The sequence below is a fragment of the Ascidia mentula genome, chromosome 4 (assembly GCF_947561715.1).
Source record: "Ascidia mentula chromosome 4, kaAscMent1.1, whole genome shotgun sequence".
In the NCBI taxonomy this organism is placed as follows: domain Eukaryota; kingdom Metazoa; phylum Chordata; class Ascidiacea; order Phlebobranchia; family Ascidiidae; genus Ascidia; species Ascidia mentula.
In genome coordinates this window covers 20,057,470-20,076,792 of record NC_138569.1, presented here as the reverse complement: position 1 = coordinate 20,076,792, position 19,323 = coordinate 20,057,470, and the positions used below count along the sequence as shown (strand labels likewise).

General features: G+C 39.4%; 4 protein-coding genes across 6 annotated transcripts in view; 1 reads left to right on the top strand and 3 right to left on the bottom strand.

Moving 5' to 3' along the window:
• LOC145898469 (long-chain-fatty-acid--CoA ligase ACSBG2-like) overlaps positions 1-8,588 on the bottom strand; it is a 30,573-nt gene extending 21,985 nt beyond the window's left edge. Inside the window, exons 1-3 of one of the 2 annotated variants that reach the window (XM_082986930.1) lie at positions 8,479-8,588; positions 1,429-1,541; positions 130-276 (exon numbers count right to left, since the gene is read on the bottom strand). In XM_082986930.1, coding sequence (XP_082843056.1) covers positions 130-276; positions 1,429-1,541; positions 8,479-8,491 — 273 coding nt within the window. In that variant the 5' untranslated portion in view covers positions 8,492-8,588. Of the gene's footprint in view, positions 1-129; positions 277-984; positions 1,050-1,428; positions 1,542-8,478 lie in introns of those variants that run through there. The other variant, XM_082986931.1, reaches the window with a different exon arrangement.
• Positions 1,998-5,678, bottom strand: LOC145897579 (uncharacterized). Its single transcript, XM_082985930.1, has one exon. The coding sequence runs from the start codon at positions 5,246-5,248 to the stop codon at positions 3,077-3,079; it is 2,172 nt and encodes a 723-aa protein (XP_082842056.1). The 5' UTR covers positions 5,249-5,678; the 3' UTR covers positions 1,998-3,076.
• A 797-nt stretch (positions 8,589-9,385) lies between the features above and the next one.
• On the top strand, positions 9,386-10,745 carry LOC145897606 (small ribosomal subunit protein uS19-like). Its single transcript, XM_082985968.1, has 5 exons — positions 9,386-9,415; positions 9,531-9,619; positions 9,887-9,983; positions 10,278-10,415; positions 10,592-10,745. The coding sequence occupies exons 1-5, from the start codon at positions 9,410-9,412 to the stop codon at positions 10,703-10,705; spliced, it is 444 nt and encodes a 147-aa protein (XP_082842094.1). The 5' UTR covers positions 9,386-9,409; the 3' UTR covers positions 10,706-10,745.
• A 179-nt stretch (positions 10,746-10,924) lies between these two features.
• LOC145898755 (pleckstrin homology domain-containing family O member 2-like) lies at positions 10,925-18,318 on the bottom strand. 2 transcript variants are annotated; one of them, XM_082987346.1, is made up of 7 exons: positions 18,087-18,318; positions 17,042-17,167; positions 15,620-15,767; positions 15,010-15,107; positions 13,750-13,845; positions 12,915-12,969; positions 10,925-12,296 (listed from the first exon to the last, which is right to left on the bottom strand). In XM_082987346.1, the coding sequence occupies exons 1-7, from the start codon at positions 18,117-18,119 to the stop codon at positions 11,653-11,655; spliced, it is 1,200 nt and encodes a 399-aa protein (XP_082843472.1). In that variant the 5' UTR covers positions 18,120-18,318; the 3' UTR covers positions 10,925-11,652. The 2 variants fall into 2 exon arrangements, with proteins under 2 accessions (XP_082843472.1, XP_082843471.1); XM_082987345.1 differs by having other exon boundaries at positions 10,926-12,296; positions 15,010-15,093; positions 15,615-15,767.
• Positions 18,319-19,323: the final 1,005 nt, after the last annotated feature.

Genomic DNA, 19,323 nt, shown 5'->3' with positions numbered 1-19,323 from the left:
TTTTGCAAAGCGAAAAATTCTTTCCTATAGCGAACGCAAAGCAAAAAAGGAGATGAGTTCAACTCACCCCTCAACGTATTTCGGATATCGCGACGCGCAGACAAAATTGATTTTGACGTAGCAACTCACGTGAAGGCATGACTTGGCGAACTTCCAGCACTCATCGTAGTATTCCCTGAAACTCCAGAAGTGCCACAGTTCGCCTTCTTCGTTGCGCGCCGCCAAAGCAGAGCGTTCCGCATTCTCTTGCACCACTGCCAGCAACATTGCTGGTACCTAAATCAACAAATACAGGCTGTTAACAGGAATTCACCCACCTCAATACCTATGCCGCAGCTTTCGGGTGTATTCGCAATAAGTCTGTGTCGAATCGTGAGAAAGTGTATCGAGGCGGACCACACAATAATGTTGCGGTTTGCGCTAATTCTTTTCAGCAACGTGGACTGCTTTTGTACATTTTTCACACATATTATGTTTTGTGAAACTGCACAACGATGCAAAAACATTGTTACAACATTCATAAAAATATCACACTTTAATACAACTACAAATATCATGTGTGAAAACAAAAAGGCAGAAACTGTTGGAAATAAAGCTTGACATTTACCTAGAGTGGTATAGTATACATTAACCGTTATGCTATACTTGGTTGTAGCCTGGAGCAATGTACAAAATATTCACCATTTTGAGATGTTTTGACTGTTATTTATCACAACTTGGTTTACATATTAACCATTTTGAAATGGTCATAATTTTCTCCAGGCAAGTTACAGCAGTATAATTTGAAGATGGCCAATTGGCATTACTTCTTCACAATATAACCTTATAATTTTATTCAAATAAATTGTCAATGGGATGTTTTTCAAGTTGCAATTAGTCATCTGTTATTTGGAATGAAATTCGGCCGATGATTAACATCCTGAATGATAACAAATAAAAGTTCAGCAAAATCTTTAACACCAAACAGGAAAAGGTATGTCTTACTATTACAGCAAACCGCTGTACCATGTCAGGACAGTCATCATTAGGAAACAGGTGTGGAAACATGAGCACCTCTCTTCAACTAGAGCTATTTTAAGTGGGTAATTGGCAATGTGAAGGTTCGTCTTTGAAATTCCACTCCACTGGTGATTAATAGGACTTAAGGGATGCAGTTTGACAAATATTGTGTGAATCAATATCAATGACTATGGATAACAATTGTTAGTACACTTTTGACCAACCTGTTTTATCTTAAATGAATTTAAAAGAGTGCTGCTTTTAACACAAACATTATTACTTGTACAATAATGTAAAATAACATACAATGGGCAGATGATAACAAAAAAAACAGTGAATGGGGTTTTCATGCAACGAACAATTCAGAAACCAAAGGGAAAGTAAATTCCTAAACTGTAAATTCAGCAAAGCACACATATAACACTCAACTGTTTCAAAACTGACTGACTCTTGTCTTTCATTGTCTTCCACCCGTATATCTACAGCTCCAGTGATGTCTGATGTGGTGTAGCATCCCTCCGAGAAAGGTGCCAATTGGGAATCTGAATGTAAAAATTTTGAACACAGTTTATAATCCCCTTGAAACACAGTGTATAAAACTTGTGGCAAATAATTAGCCCAATCAAGAGCCCAAACAGATAAAAATGATTGATATTTGGCCAGAGTTGTGGTGTTTTGTAATATCTTGTTTCAAAATTCATCCTCTATTCAATGGTCTTTCCTTGTGGCTTTTGTGAAATGTTTGTTGACTTAGTAAACAGATGCTATTGTTTGCAAGGAATGCCTATTTAAACAACCTAATTCAGTGAAATTTCTTTTGCACAAAACTAAATCAGGCGTGTAACTACTTAACATCTTGGTTTATTCTCAAGAACTTGTTTAGTCCATCTTCAAGTTGAATCCTAACATAAACTTGTTTTATCCCCGTAGCTTTAACTACATGGCTGACTTAACTTGAAATTACAGTTGAAACAAACTAACAAACATGTTTTTTTTCATATTATCAAGTTTATTTACAACAGAACTAAGGCAAGGGCAGTAAATTTGTTGACAAAAGGAAGGCACAACCATGAATGATGATCGACAATTTTGAACATTAAAAAAAATAAGCACAAAATTTTGGTGTATGCAGCATCAACTGAATGGGCCAAACAGATCAAATGAAGGAATATAAAAAGCACAAATGGCATGACTATGGGCAAGCCAAGTAACTGTAGCGATGGAGATTTTGCAATGTAATGGAGGTATGCAATATAAAGTCGGTTGAAGAAAATTTCTTTCAGCGCCCCCCCCTATAAGAATCAATGTAATGTGTGTTTTAAAGTAACTATCAATGGTATTGGAGAGATTCATGATAAAGTTTACCCACTGCAAACTCAACCATTTTTTACTTAAAAAGCAGATTTAATATTGTTTGATGGAGATTAAACTACAACAATACATACAAATAAATAAGTTTTTGCCACATAACAATGATGCAGCTTGTTGCAAATCGCAATAAGTCAGTGAAGCATAAAAACTAGTTCAGTGGAACACTGGCCACAAGAATATAATGTGGTGCCGCTATGGTAACAGTATGAAAAAGAAGGCAAAATGCACTGCAATAAGAACACAAAACTGTTCTTGTATATTTGACACACACAAAATTACACTTATATGAAGCTGGCATTAACAGTGGTCATAAATAAACAAAGAAACTTGTGGTCATTAATTTTACTACATTGTAAATAAGCATCAGGATAACATGTGATTGAACATCTATACTTGATTTCATCACATGCATGTAAAAATGTAGAATAAAATTATAAACACAAACATACAGTGCCATGTGTAAATAAAAGTTTTCCATAAAAGTTCTGGCTTTGTCACCAAGTTACCAACAACAATGATCACACAATTGGTTCATATCATCCTGAACATACAAAACTAAAAAAATAGGTTTTTAATGCATTTTTTTTAAATAAAATACAAAAAACATGTACATTATTGTACCAATAGTGAATGGTGCCATTATACATTGGCCTTTGTGCTAATGCAGCACTATGGTGAGTGCCTGACACACCTTACAAGTGTATTACTATACGTTAATACTTGGAGATTCTGGCTCATCTGCAAAATCACTTGTGATTGTCCCTGATGAAAGTGAAACAGTGGAACCAATACCTGGATATTGTCTTGGTTGGTTTGAGAGAAGTGGCAAATGGTGCACCACTGGAGTGTTCGTGTTTAGCGATGATGGCTCCTGGAAAACATATTCATCTTCTTCCTTGGCATCTTGCCTCTGAAGCCGCTCTGCACTCTGCCTCTCACTGCCGTAGAGGTTAAGCGAAGTGTCTGGAACATCAAACTGTCCGAATGGGTCTTCACCTTCACCCTGATTTGAATCGAGTGTATTTGCATAAGGAAGGCGTTGAGGTCCCTTTCTGGATGGGTTCTGGCCCATTGGAGCGATGTCATATTGAAAGTGTCTGTGATCACTTGGAGGGCTTGAATGTGAGCTGGGCAATGAGTGCACTGGTGATGACAGGACATTGCCATATCCTTGTCTAGGTGTGGGCTCTGGTGATAAAGCAGGGGAATGCGAAGTCACTGATGAAAGGGTCCCCTCATCTCTTCCCATCGTTTCCTGCTGAATTTTTCCATCAGGTTCAAACGTTGTGACCTTGTGGTTTTTGTCGTCAACAGCATAAAGGGAATTGCTTGTGTGTTCTTCGTGATCACCTTGCGCTAATAAATTGGAAGCGCTGCCAGAAAGAACATTTACAGGCTGGTGTTTAACAATGCTGTTAAGGCCAGTGTTAATTGGAAATTGTGGAATGTGCTGGTGCTGCAGTGAAGATCTGGAACTGGTAGCTTCATTATGAAGGTCACCTATATTATGTCCCAATTTTTCATGATGGGTAACCTCAAATTTTGCAGGCGAAATTTGAGCATCACTGCTGGAACCTCCACGACTGTCATGGCGAAAGGGTCCACTTTTTGCAAGGCCATTAAGACGCTGTCTCTTTTTTGTGCTATCTGACAAGCTGCTTGTCGATCGCCGTTCTGACACAATTCGAGGATGGTGCGGTTCATCCAGTACAGCCCTGGTACTGGAGAGGTCTGACCCTTGGCCTTGGTGCCCATTGTTATTGGAATTTGTTTGACTTTCACCAAATGTCCCACCAGGTGGAAGTGGAAGATTTGACATTAATGGTCTTTTGGTGATGACAGAATCAGTAAATTCTTCAGACTCTCCCACATCAGATGTTTTACGAATGTAACCATTGTAGATATCAGTTGGTGGTCTTTTCTTTTTGCCACGGCAACCAAAATATGCTGCCACACAGACTAACACTGCAAACAACACAGCAAGGCACAAACCCAGAATTGCTGCTGTTTGTTCTGTATGACCAGCTTGGTTTAAAGTATCTACAACGGTTCTCAATGTGCACCTTTCAGCACCATACCCGGGGTAGCAAAGACACCGCATTCTTCCAATATTGTCTTGGCAACAAATTCCGTTGACACAAAAGCCATCATTTGAACACTTGTTGCAGTTTTTTATGTTCTGGATGCTAATGTTAAGTGTGTACCTTGCAGAAATATTAAGTTTTGTGTTGTTGGCAACACATGCGTACACACCAGAGTGAGCAAGATCTGCCCGACGAATTTCAAGTTTTGGTTTCTTTTTTCCTTTTATTGCCACACCATCCGGATATGGTTTCTTCAACTTGTTTCCATTGAAGGTCCAGTAAACTTGATCTGGTTTGCCAGCAGGTTTGCATTTTTTCTTGATTTCTAAACCACGACGTACAGAAATATCTTCTTCAGTTTTTTTGAAAGAAGGGGGGACCAAAAATTTGCTGACCATTTTCTTTTCTTTTTTTGTTACTTTAACTTTCGGATTGATGCTCAACCAGTAAAACGATTTCACTCCAGAAGATTTCAAAAAGAATAAGGCTTTTCCTTTTTTGATGTTGATACAATCTTCAGCTTTGCCAAAAGGTCCAACAGTGATTTTCTTTTTCTTTTTAAGGCCACCGTTGTTAAGTTTAAAGGTTGTGTCGACAGTGACAGTCACGTTGTACTGCTTTTTGGAGCCCTTTCCAATGACACCAACCTTTTTGCCCACTTTTCCCACAATGGCAATCTCAGAATTAAGTGCAAGTTGCTTTAAGTCAGGCTTTTTAGGCAATGGAGTGCATATCTGGCCGTCAGTTGATACGAACAGAATAGCACTGGCAAAGAGTAGGAAAATCAGATGCATGTGAAGAGTTTTGCAGTCAGCTTTTTAAATTTCAAAATATTTCTCGTCACTTTGTAGTACTTTTTGTTTTTATATTAACTTTGCTGTCACAAAAAGAGTAAATCATTAACTTAAACAATACAAAACAACCACAGTCAGCCACACAGGTTTTCATTATTCTATATTGCTTATGTGCTATGTTCTGTAGCATATTTAATTTTGTGTCAACATTTATAAAAACTGAAAAGAACCAACACAACCTTCCTCAACCATGCAGACAGGGGGTCACTTCCATTTTAAACAAACATGTTTCTGCATTTAAAATAAGGTAGGCACGCACAAACACAAACTCCCAAAACTTTAAACGTAGTACCTACATTATTATAAACATTGCAGTGATATACATACATCATATAGTTGCAGTAACTGTTTTACCAGTTTACGAGTCCAAATCGTTCCAGGTAAGTCTGTGAACTACGTGTTTTCGGTGATGGTTATATACACCGCTGGATTTTTTCTACCATGCTCACTCAAGCGTGACGGTTGGTGGTTTCATCTAATGATGTCACACTCTGAGTATTGAAGTTATTCTCTACTACACACACTGGTATGAAAGAGCTAAGATCTGAGCGATGGCTTGGAATGCCGTTATTCGAAAGCCCCTATTGTTCAATTATTGAACGGAGCACAGCAACCGGTTTGAGTGTTACGCAACACTGTGAAAGCCAATTTGTTTATGCTCTGTATGTTGTATATGATGAAAACAGCCTCAACGAGTAATATTTGATAATATTGCTGTGGTTGTGCAATCCAAGTTCGTAACAGTGTACATTAACACATTACTAGTTTCACGGCCTTTCTCGATTTCACAAAACTATGGACAAATTAAGATAATAGTGCTTCTCTTGATTCATAAAGATATTGCACGCAAAGCACACTACCACTTCTGTACGAATGTAATCGAACTGGCCGTGTTTGAATCACCGAGGGCGATATAGAAGTATCATTGCTCTCTTGCGCAGCTAGCGGTAGTAAATATTGCGATTGTAATCCAAAAATCAAAACCTACCAGTGTCTACATGTCAATTGCGCGTTCAGAGTCAATCAAAGTAAAGACTGGTTAAATGCAGTACAAACCTCGATAAAAAATAAAACCTGAGGTACCCGAAACCCAGATTTGCAAACCTTGCTTGCTAAACCTACACTACCAAACTAAACCTGGGATACTTATTTGTATTACCAATACCGTACTTTCAGTACCAAGACACAAAAATTCACGTAAGTGAAGTTTCGTTACATAAAGGCTGGTATATATACACTCCAAAACATGTTTAATAACTTTGCGCCCGTCCCTTGGTAGCGCGAACCCGAAATTGGGGTTTGAAGAATTAAATTCACGCCGCAGGTTCGATTATGATAATTGTCGGTCACGATTGGACGATTTTCTGTGATCGGTTCCCGCCTTTTCTCAGATGGAATTGTTTCTGTGGCTTTCGATTGAGAAAATTTCTCCAAAGTATAGGAGAAATTATTCGCTGTTACCGAACGTAACATTTTCTCCGGAATGAAGAAGCAATTTTATATTTGAAACGCCCAGATTTTACATATTTCTCTCACAGAAGCAAGGAAAGTAAACAGGATCAAAATATCAATAAAACAAAGACAGGTGCAAAGTTGAGAAACTCTCTTGCTTTTAATCACATTTAACTGTTTCAACTAAGTCCATAAATTTGAATAGCGGATTTCGAGGTACGACTTTAGTAGATGTCATCACATGAACTAAGCCCCCGGATATTGTTTTTGGCGCGGTGCATCTGTCCTTACAGCAAGTCTATGTTTAGATACATGCGATAAACTTGCAGTGCTGATTTTTAGGTGCGATAACTCGCATTGCCGATATTTTATGCTAAACTTGAGTGCGATAGCTCGCATTGTCGATTAATTCAATGCTGATATAGTTCAAAATCGCGTGAAGTGATTGGGAGAAGCAGAATCGCATTGTTATGTCGCTTTGCTTTGCTAAATCTGTGGCTCAATACTTCTTCCCTCTCATCACTTGACATACTTTGCATATTTTTCGGTCAGACGACCTCAGCGAAACACCCCTTTTCCTACATGTGCGATTAACAAATTAGTTTAATGTTAGTGTCCAGTCCCTTCAGCAGACATTAGAGTGCCCTGACCTTTGAACCTTGCAAAATGACAAAAAGTTTTCCAATTCGAAAATCACAATTTCTTATATGTGTAGCCAGAACAAAAAGCTACTTTAAAACGGTGGATCATTTGCAACTAGGTCTGCGTTTCTCAGACAATACACATTTTTTGGTATACTCAAACGATTGCATTTTCTGTTCACTGGGTCTAAACTTTACTCGAAGGCACCCGAGTCTGAACGCAAGAGCGAACCTGATGTCACTAGAGAACGATACCAACGACCTAAACTAAACACTGGGAAATGGAACTGGTCGCGTCGTGTTTTGCACAACCAAAATCAACAGAAAACAATTACGTCATCACGTAAAGTTCATTGGCCCTCCCAGCATGTGACTATTTTTGGTCCTCGTAAAGTTCGCTAATAGGACGTTTGTCCCATCACGCCAAACTGCGCTATAAACACATCTTATATTCTCTAAAAAACATTTACTCTTAACTATAGTTTCCAATCTCATTGTAAATGGTAATCATCAATAAGGTATAATTAACGACGTCGAAACTTCCCAGTGCGTAGCTTCCTTGTTCCCTAATTAAAACCAGACGTTAAACGTGTTGAAAAATCCAACAGCAATTACATTCACGACCCGTTACTACACCTTATTATACTATTCGTCTTTACTTCCCGACAACAGGGACAAAATACCCATTGTTTCAAGGGCTGAAGGGACTTTTGCCACTGTATTACACCATTCCCTGTTTGCCTCAGGTTCGGTGAATTTGACTCTTTCCAAATGCACATTTTGGAAGAGTGCTATCGAAACTAGTTACGAAACTTCCAAATTGAAATGAGTTGCGCCATCTCACAACGTGCGGTAACCTGGCTACAGCGCTGGTACGTTCGATTTGTTTGTATTTTACCGCTAGCCTTTATACATAATAACTTTTACTCATCAGGTCCGACCATCTTTCTGTAATACCAATAGTAATAAGAAAAGTTACAAAAAACACATTAGTTTCATTTTGCCAACCACCGACGAAAGAATTACTTCATTATGACCTTGTTTAAAGAGTTAACGGTACACCCTTATGTCACTTACCGCCAGTATCCATTTGAACAGCTGGTAAATCAGTAACTCAATCCAGCTGGGTAGGTATTAGGTCCATTTCTTGCACATCTTTGAAAATTACTTTGCTTTCACGTTACAATGTACTGCACTCAAAAACGTTATGCTTCATAACATTCGTCATAAAACCTGTAATAATGTATAGCAAGTTCATACAATGCTACATAGCAACAGCCGTAAACTTTGAAAAAAACACTAATGCAATCAACCTATGTCTCTGTGGTATTAATCCATTTGCAGATCATACAAGACGTTTATCACCAGCCGCAACCCTAATATCCCTGACCATATCCAAATACTTCCGTACATTTATCGCAACGGTGCGCGCGTCCAGCGTTTGCATCAGTCTACATTTGACAGACTCGGGCGGCGCACTTCCCCTAATATATTGACTTGGCGCATTTCTTTTCTGTTTTTAAAACATTTTCATCTGATACAAAAAGTTTGCCCTCGGCGGTTCACCCACAATGCCTGAACCTAAAATAAATATGAACTGTGAACGTTTTCCAACTTATTTCCATTGTTATAAGCGTTGGACACACGTTTCAGGTTGGACAATGCGCTAGTTTACGACAACAAAACACACATCAATAAACTAACGCTTGGTAGATTTACAGGCAATGTTGTGCAGGTTGTCTTTGACTAAATATTAACAAAAACGTCACCGATATTGCAATGATTTCGGATTTTTTTATTCGTACGCGATAAGTAGGAAGTACAGACAAATAAATAATCAAATTATGTAACGAGACTCGTTTTGGAAATGATTCCGGTTCCCACATATTTACAAATTGAAAAAAATATTTATCCCACTTGCTATAGAAACAATAAGCACTTGAAACGAAGTGAACACAAGCGTCGGGGTTTTTCTCTCTTTTTTCTGATCGCAGGGCAGCGGGCGTACATGATGGTAAGTATTGAAAATGTAATATTTAGCTGCTTTAATCGTAAGGGGAAGATTAGCAAATACTAAATTAGAATGCATTCTCGAAACTTAAAGGCTTTATGAATGTTATTTCGTACAGACGGAGCCAGGACAAGTACCAAAACGGCGAACTTTTCGCAAGTTCAGCTACAGAGGTGTTGACCTCGACCAGCTACTTGATATGTCAAGGTATTATTTTTGACTGTAGACAGTGTTATCTCAGACATCTTAATAACATAATATATCACCATAAACTACAATTTTCTAAAAATATTTCATTATTATAAAGAATGGAAATATGTTTCAGGCTAACGTTTGTGCTGTCAGCTAATTTGTTTCGTTTGAGTAGGATTTTTAATAATACTAAACTACAAATTGTGATTAAACTAGGTTTGATTATTAGGTTGTCTCGAAACGAGAGCCTGCTGTAAATATTCCTTTTTTAATTTTCTTTAGAGATCAGCTGATTGAACTTTATTGTGCTCGTCCAAGGAGATCCTTTAACCGTGGAGTCAAGCGCAAGCACAATGCTCTTCTCAAACGCCTGAGGAAGGTTTGAAGCTCCCGAGTTTAATACCTTAAATATTAGATTTTTTCATTGCTGTTTACCTTGTTTTAAGCTCAGTTTGCTGCATTCATGATTTGTTGTTTAGGTTGAGGCTGTTATTGTGCTAAGTTTTTAAACCACCACATAGATTTTGCTTGTTTGGTAAAGCAACATGTACCTGTTGAATTATAGTTATGAAAGATTTACTACTTGAAAAAGTCTTATCAAAAATACTTTCACATGGTTTTGTACTTCAAAGTTTTTTGTCTCAAGTGATGTAAAATAATTTGTCACTGTCAGGCCAAAAAGAACGCTCCTCCAATGGAAAAACCTGAGGTCGTCAAAACTCATCTTCGTAATATGATCATCGAGCCAGAGATGATTGGAAGTATGGTGGGTGTTTACAATGGAAAAACATTCAACCAAGTTGAAATCAAGGTAACTATTGTTGTCGTTTTTATATATTGGCTTGGGTCATTGGTTATAGGTCTTCTAATTTACCAATCCAGAGAACACCCACTGCAAATCTATTAACTAAAAACAAAGTTTCAAGTTGATACAAGAAGTGGATTTTAGTTTGCAGAATTTTACATAATTTTTTTTCTTCTGTGCAGCCTGAAATGATCGGACGCTACTTGGGTGAATTCAGCATCACGTACAAACCTGTGAAACACGGTCGTCCAGGTATCGGTGCCACCCACTCCTCTCGTTTCATTCCTCTCAAGTAAAAACCCCAACAGCGTGTGGAAATACACATTTGCTGCTACATGTGGTTGTGCAATAATTTAGCCTTCAGTTTATGGACAGAAGTGAAGTTCCGCATGAAATTCTGCTTGCCATGCGACTGCTTTTGGGGTAGGAGACTTTTTGTGAAACTTACTATCGTGAAGAGGGTTGAAAAACAAATTGACAGCCTGTTCCAGCAAACTGCAAATAGGACTTTTTATTTTAACTTCAAATGAAAAAAAAGTCATTGAGAAGTTTATAAACAGAACCGAATGCTGCAAGGAAGTATCACAGACTTGTTTGCAGTGGGACTACATGATATTTTTACCTTCCACCTTTAGGAAGGTATTAAATAATAAGGTTCATTGTATCAAGTTCACAATTAAAGTAAAAAAAGAGAGATACAAACACCAGGCGAATACAGAAAACTTTGTCCGTCTTTCATAAGTTTTGCCATAGTGAATAGCTGTTCACGTATAAACAGGAAAATTGGTAACACCCGAGCATGACAACATGTTCAAATACACACATGTGTGGCAAAAAACACTGAAAAATCCAACACTTGTATATCCTTGTCTTTGCAAACGTTTTTGTGTGGAAGCGCACGGAAATGAAATGTCGCATAACGTTTAAGTTCAGTTTGAAAAACAGGAATGGCGAAGGATTTCCCTGGGAGTTCGACGCATTACCCACTTCGTAACGACCAATATGCAATTCCAATATTACAATTTGTGGAATGCGAATTAGCAATGGGGGAAAACTTTTATAATCGCAAAGTTTCAGTCCCAAGGTGTCACTAGGATACTTGAAAAGGATCTACGAGCATCATTGCACATTGGTGTAAGTCAGAAGCAAACAGAAACGAGAATATTAAAAATTTCCAGTACAGTCGCAATTAAAAAAAAACTTGAGAGGACGTGAATAAATTGATGGCTTAACCGCTGCCCTGTCACCCCACCCACGCAGATTTGGGCCTCTTTTTGTTCTTCTTTTTTCCTCTCTTTCCCTTCTTGTTCATGTTTAAACTGCTTCGCGCTTTGGCGATGTCAGGGGGTGGTGGCAAATCGTCGTCCTCCAACTGGTCCAATATGTTTAACGACTGCGCTTTCGTCTGAATCGCAAGAGGTTTTATTTCCTCGTCGGATGATGACATCATCGCAAGCCGGACGTTGGCCTTGAGAAGCTCCGTTCGCGTGTCTTTTTCGCTCGTCGTGGATCTGAACGAACTTGGCGAGCTGTTTGTCTCCCCTGCGTGGCTACTTTTGCTAACGATGCTACTACCACGAGATGGTGCCGGAGAGTTTGATCGTGATGAGTTGGGCGAACCGGGTTGCGAAAGTGAGGGCTTCTTAATAGAGGGTTTGAGTGCCTTTGAAGGAGGAGGTGGAGGTTTCGGAGACTGTGGAAGTGGAGGTGGAGATGGAAGAGCGTCTTCTTCTTCCTCTTCCCCATTTTCCTCGTTGTGTTTGCTGGAAAGAATGGGAGAAGGTGCCTCGATCTTGACTGGAGGAATTGTTATCACTTTGTCCTTGAGACTTCCAGTCGGCGGAGGTTTAATGGCGCTTGTAGGCACGTGCCCTCGTTTCTTTGGTTCTGAAACATATAATTGTTATGAGAGTATTGAATTCAGTTGGTTTCGCACTAAACGACATCCAGTTTGGGTTTGTGTGTTTCCGCAGCACTCATACAGTTTTTAAAGGTCAACAAAATAAGTTACATGCTTGTCCCAAATTATTTCTCCACCAAAAAGGTTTACATATTTCGTGGTTAAAATACATGTATTTGACAACCATGTGGTTGATTTTTAACCGCTTGCACTCTTGGCGCATTGATGAAAAAGAATGTGGTCAGTAGGTCATGAACTTTTAATCCACGTGGAATTCTCTCGCTCACAACAATTGTGGGCTTAGCCGCCCTCGGCCAAGCTACCGATAGAAACACGCACGCCGCCGCCTCCAAATATGGCCATCGCGTTTGTTACGTCACATCCGCGTGCTGTGATGCGTCACAATGGAAGCGGCCAATAGGGTAGACTTCGATGTTTGTGGTTTCGGGCCCGCCAAAAAGGTTTTCCCGGCTTTTTCTTTACGTCACAATGAGTATAAGTAATTGTCGTGACGTAGTGAAGTTCGTTTCCAAGTTAGGGAGGAGAGCAAACGAAAATCACACATTGACTTTTAGGGGGCTGTTTATGGATAAAGCACAGCTTACCTATCTTCTTAGCCGCGTCTTCTTCGATATCCAACGATATTTCACAAACTGTTGCCTGAAATACAAATAAAATAATGTAAGAATATGATATGTACAGGTGGAAGTGAGGTTTTGAACTCAGTCGTGCAACATGCGTGCATCGAAATGACTTCAATTATCACGGCTGAGGAGCAATAAATCAAAAACAAAAAAGTGTTTCACGCAGCACTTTAAATGTGGCATACATAGGAGGATACTTTGCTTCATACAGCTAAAAATGGAGACCATTGCTCTCACAGAAGCATGCGTTGGCGTGGGGCAAGAAACGTAGGCTATCTAGCACAGCATGCTAATTAATTGGTGTTAAGTCATGTTATGTCCGAGGCTCGCGAGTTCATGCAGGCGGGAGACGCGTTAGAAAACTAATAAGGAACACTAATTGACGCTTTACAGACGCTCGATGACCTAATGAAGAAACTGCCGCCAAAAAAGACAACGCAGATCCGCCTGTTAAAAATGTTACTTTAGAATCCAAGCGCTCACAAACGATTATTAAGTTTACTTTTCCATCGCCTTATAAGAGATGAAAGAGCAAAAAAAAGGAATCATTTTTTATCTAATTCCCTCTATACACTGTAGACAAAAGAAAACATCCTGCAATTTTTCGACCTTTGAGTTATAACTCACTAAACAAGCAATGTGATTGATTTCTTCACTTCAAAATTAACTTGCAATTTCTATGGAAATTTTGTTGATAGGCGGTTTGGTTTTGACTAACACAAAACCAACTAACACTCTTGTTTCTATTCCAGAGTAAATTCTCTATACTGTTATTTCTTTAAATTAGTTTACGCACCCGGTCCCGTATGTGTTGTCGGGTAGGTGGACGGCGTCTTGCCCCTGGCGGCTTTGCTCGCGTTTTGGTCACGTGCTCAAGGTCTGGGCCGGTGGTCTGCGAAGAGGAAACATTAAACATCGAAAAATACTAGGTTTCAAAGTCAACTACGGCTGTAGAATGAAGAGTTTGAATTGTGGACGCAACAAAGACATCATCTTTTAATGGTGCCCATAATACCCAAGGTGGATTTCCCCAAAACTTCAAGAGCAGGAACTAGTTAAACACTTGATGTTGCCAATGACGTTTGGTGACTCATAAGCATTATAAAGTTGTTGTCCCTCTGAGTATAAACAGAATGCCCCATAGTGCTGAAAACATTGACATGTTCTATTTAGATAAAACGCTTTGGCAAAAACTTATGCCATCATCAGTTTAAAGTAACTAAATAAAACATGTCAGTGTTGCTGGGACAGCCAGTTTATTTTTGGATTCATGAGTAAATCCGTTATTAGAATTCCTATGTTCGGAATCATTAGGTTTTTGTTAACCGTAACTTTGTGCTTTTGTGTACCAAATATCACAAGCATCAGGCGGCATAGGGCAGCTTGTGTATTGTAGATTCGATCGCTTCCTTGTCTTCATTAAGCCGTTGGGTATAATCCTACTGAGCTTGAGTCATCGCGTGGCCACACAGCGCATCTGTATGTGACCGTACGCAGAGGGAGGTAGTTATTTTAATACTTTTCGCCTCCGTGGATGATGACCATCTTTTTGCATACGTTATTGGGGCGTCATATAGTTGCGCAAGATGAGTGTGTGTGACATTGCAAGACTTGTGATACCACTTTCGTGGTCTTGGCAATGTACTTTCATTCAATTTTGACCAGGTCCTTGTTTTCAGTTTTCTACAACGTGCTTGAAAAAATCAAATTGGTCCAGCAGGCCTGCAATTTCTGAGCATATTTTCAACAAGTAAATTTATGGTAAGTCCACAATGCAGCTATATCATCGTCAGGTAGCTGTCCACTGCTGGCTAACGCTAATACAAACAATAAAAGGTTTTAAGAGCCATGTGTCGTTTGCTGGAGGCCTAACAAAACATTGGGCACCCGTGTATATCCATAAAAAGTTAAACGACATGAGGGCAGTCAAATTTGTCAACTATTCTAGCGGTGGCCAGATGTTAAAATTTTGGTGCAAAACATCTTCGTTGTTAGGCAGGGCTAAGAAATGTTTTCCTTTTTAATGTAAGTCAGCAGCAAGCACTCACTTACTCACCATGCCAGCCATTAAAATGCATTCGTTCAGCTTGTTGTACCAAAGCTCCAGCTCAGCATTGGAATTCGCGTAGAGTATTTCCCTCTGGACCGAAATATACAAAAATATAGCTGGTAAAACACGAAAACGCACTTAAAGGACGCCACGGCTATAAACTAAAAATATGGATTCGGTACCGTTCTCTAGATCTCAATTTAACAAATTTTGTTACATCTTTGGGCCTACTGTTCAGCTAATGATGCGAACGATTAGCTGAGGTTATCAAAACATTAAGGTGGTATTAGTGTGATCGCAAGCCACAAACAAAATGTTCTACTTCCGTCAGTATTGCACTGTCTTGACATGTGTCGACATGCACACATCATCATAAACGTTATAGTCAGAAACCAAATACTGGTTTGCGTTTAAACTTTTTCATGAAATGTAAACTGATTTCGATACAAAGGAGCGGATTCTCTGTAATGTATAGAGGTTGCTATACAAATCTCCACACTCTTTAAGACAATCCATTACCCTCCTCAAGGTTCTGCCCCTCTGTAGGGAATTTATTCACCCCAAACCTTTGAATCTAAATAATTTTTTTTTTAATTTCAAAGATGAAATACCTTTGTAGCGGTTTTCGCTTTTTGGTCTTTCTTGTCCACTTCCAGGACGAAGGTATGCGGACTTTTCTTTGCTTCTTTCTTGGATGCTTTTTCGCACTTTTGGTACTGCGTCAGATCCAGAAGGCCGCAGTTTTTTTCGTTGACATCTTTCGTCTAAATAAATGCGTGAGTTTTAAAAGAAACGAAAACAAACATGAGGAGCTTCCTCCGATATCAGTCAGAGCAGGATTTCTTAATCAGAGAAGCAAGATCCCTTTCCAGGGGGTATTAGGGATGCTGAAACATGCCTGTTTTTGTTTCATACAAATACTATACTGTACATCCATATTATACAGGTATGGTAGCAGTTTGGTGATTTCAGAGAGTTGCCAACAGCAGGATTTACCACACTGATAAATGGTTTACCCCAAGGTAAATGGAATTTTTGCATGGTAAAGCCATGAGGGGTGAATGATTTCTTTTTTAGCTTGCCGGTGGTAAGCAATGTTAAACCTGCACTAATCTAAATAATTCCAACCAACATCATCTGTAGATGTGGATGAGGTTTTATATATCTTGAGTAGATATTGTACAATGCCCCAAAATCAGTGCAATATTGCTATGTGTAGTTGGGATATTACGGTCACATCAGTTCTGCCTATAGGTGAAAGGAAGGCAGCATTTCGTGGTCGAGGTGAACACAGCTGAAAACGAGTAAGAGTAATCATTGAGTAAGAGTTTAGCAGCGAAAAGTGAATATATTTGTTCTTTAAAACTCCCAAGTGTGCAAGTATTATTACATTTCAAAGGTGGCTAAAGAGATAAAACAACTCGAATAAAAACGATTTTTTCACCCCTACGTAATTTAAATTCTCTCAGAACACTTAAACCTAATCGATCGTCGAGCCATCATTGCCACGTTTAAGTGTTTCGAAAACTATTTCCGACCCTAAAGCTATGGCAAATCAAACACCACTCGACCAAGTGGTAAATTGGTAAATTAGAGATGCGACTTGAAAGCCAATGCTCCGTCCGGCGTTTTGTGTTGCTGTTAGGTAACAAATTGTAAGCGAACGGTAAGAGAAAGCAGTTGTGACATACCTTTATATCTCGTTAACTCAGACCTGCATTGCTTTGTCAAATATCGTGTTTTTAGCGGTTTCCGGATTTACGAAATCGGGGTTCGGATTAACGAGGGCTCGAGGAGTACAAATCACCCGTTATATAACGGAGGTAAGGTTCATTGACATCGCAGCCAACGCACTGCAGCCTAATGATAGATACATGATGGGTGACATCGCCAAGTAAAGCCCTTGTCATGCAAGAACATACATTGTTTCTGCAACTTGTGCAGTGTAACAGCCTCAACAAAATTATCTGCTCTACTGGGTGTTTGTGTGACTTACGCGCCCAGATTTAAGGGACAAAAAACGTTTTTGTTGTCTTACCTCGAATTCGTAGAAGTACAGCTTGCCTTTACTTAAAACGCACCATCGTTTTCTCCATCGCTTCCTCAGCCAGCCTTCTTGGATAAAACGGAAGAGCCAGCCGGCGGTCTGTGGCTCCGAGGTTTCCTGGAAACATTACCCCGGTTTCAATAACAGAAAGCAAGAAAATGCGAAACACTAAGTTGCGAATCACAGGGAAATACACACTTTCTTGGCAACATAACTCACACGGCTTTTGAAGGACGAACAACATAGTTCATATAGCTGATGTAAAATACATTTACAAACGTTTCGAACGCATATACATACGTAGTTGTCCTAAAGACGCACTTTCTGTATGGTGTGAAAAGCATCGTTTGTCTGATCAAAATATGATTACCTCTATTGTCCCGTATGACCACAATAAACAATTGCACGATAAGTTCATGTCGGCACGTGCACAATGTCGGCAACAATGAAAGGATATTTTATGTGTACACAACGTTCGAGAAACCGAAAGTAGTTGTCGAAAGCGGTGGCCATAAGCCAGACATGAAGCAAACATTTTTCTATCGCTACAGCAGTGCAACGAGGCAGGAAGGCCGCTTCGTATACATTGCCCCTTGTACATTCTGCTATTAATTTTTAATGCCATCATTGCCAAAGGCAGGGTAATCTGCTGTTTTCTCTATATCTCATGCCCTGACTGGTTTGTATGAATCATCAAGCCTTTGGTAAGTTTACATGTGGAGCACCATATAAAACGTATTATTTATATGCATACTCTAAACTTCTGTTAATGTTAGGCTAGGAAACACTGTGACATGATATCTCTATTTATATTATCAGACCATAAAAAAGAAACATAAAACAAACGAGGGTACATTTCCAACCAAACAAAACAACAGCTTTGCTGAATAAATCGCTGAATCACTTGCAAACAAGAGAAAACATTTCCAAGTTTGAACTACATATAATGTATCTTTACAGTCCATATACACGCTGGAAACAATATCAAGCAAGTCATTTTCACTGATAAAACCGTACTTAAATTGAAACAACTTACCGCTGGGGCACTGCCATTGGTTTTGGAGGACATTCCTCAATTGCAGACGGTTGTCAATAATCCACCTTCAATTGGAAGGTCGGTGCTGGTTTACAGCAGTGACTGGCTGCCTTCAAGCAGCAAGGAGTGAAAAATCGATGCTGGGATGTCGCGCAGTGCGTTCGCTACTACTCCAAGGGAATTAACTATTTCAGCCACAATGGTGCAGCGCAGCGATTTTTACGAGCGTCGGTGACCTGAAGAACACAAGAAGACAGAATGACGAAACGACCGCCTTTTCCGGAGGGGCGTGCGCTGGTTTATTGCGTTTGCAGCGATACCAGTGGTGACGCCACATAAACATCTGCTGTAACTCCAATAAACTCATGCACTGAGTAAACAAAGAAGCCTTTAAATATACGCCTGTTAGGCTTGAATGGTGCATACGTTTCTAGCCATAACCCTCTTTTGAACTTTTTAAAGCTATTTTTCAGTAGTAATAAAAGTGGTCAAGAAGAAAGTTTTGCCGGAAACAATTTCATTGACTCGGGAGGTCAACACGTGAAATCTGCAGCGTTACCATACACTGAACTGATGTATGCAAAATCCACCACACACATAGGTGAGAAACAGACCCGAAAGTTTGAACATGTAGTTTTGAAACACCTCCCATTTCCGTGTTCGCAATGAACAGCAGCATTAAATGTAGACGATAACTCGGCTAATATTATCCGTACAGGAGTTTCCTGAGACTGGTAATTAACTCACATGGTTGATAACGAGGAAACCAAACCACTTGATTAGTGGTCGAAGACGTTTTTCTGGCCATCGGCCCATTTGACAGTGGCGTGATTACAAAATATTCGCATTTGTTGTTGATATTTACGAAGTGATACGCACAAATCGTGAGTAACCTTAACTAGTTTGCCAAATCAAAACTGCATTGGCGCCTGTATTAACCCTTGCAGCATCGGTATGTTTTTAAATGAAAATTGCTGCTGTGTTAATGACAAATGATTGATGAAGGAAATGACAGGTTAACTGCACAATAAATAGAGTTTTGCTTGCACAATCTTACGTACGCCACATAACTACTCCAACTTGCCTTAACGACCGCTTGATTGATTATCTGATAGTAACCCAAGTCCCCAGCTTCCCTGCAAAGTAGCTGTTATAAAGAATTCTCCACAGAGTCAGAAGTTACTAACGTGTGCCTTTGCTTCAATCTGGTTCTGAGACTTTCCTCAGTCGACGTCGT

Bases quoted from the DNA above. Each gene is read 5' to 3' on its own strand.
- LOC145897579 (XM_082985930.1), bottom strand. From the start codon at position 5,248: ATGCATCTGATTTTCCTACTCTTTGCCAGTGCTATTCTGTTCGTATCA.
- LOC145897606 (XM_082985968.1), top strand. The intron at 9,984-10,277 runs GTTTGAAGCTCC...TGTCACTGTCAG, and splicing joins TTCTCAAACGCCTGAGGAAG to GCCAAAAAGAACGCTCCTCC. The intron at 10,416-10,591 runs GTAACTATTGTT...TCTTCTGTGCAG, and splicing joins TCAACCAAGTTGAAATCAAG to CCTGAAATGATCGGACGCTA.
- LOC145898755 (XM_082987346.1), bottom strand. From the start codon at position 18,119: ATGTCCTCCAAAACCAATGGCAGTGCCCCAGCG. The intron at 15,768-17,041 runs GTAAGACAACAA...GCATTTATTTAG, and splicing joins TGTACTTCTACGAATTCGAG to ACGAAAGATGTCAACGAAAA. The intron at 12,970-13,749 runs GTGCGTAAACTA...TTTGTATTTCAG, and splicing joins GACAACACATACGGGACCGG to GCAACAGTTTGTGAAATATC.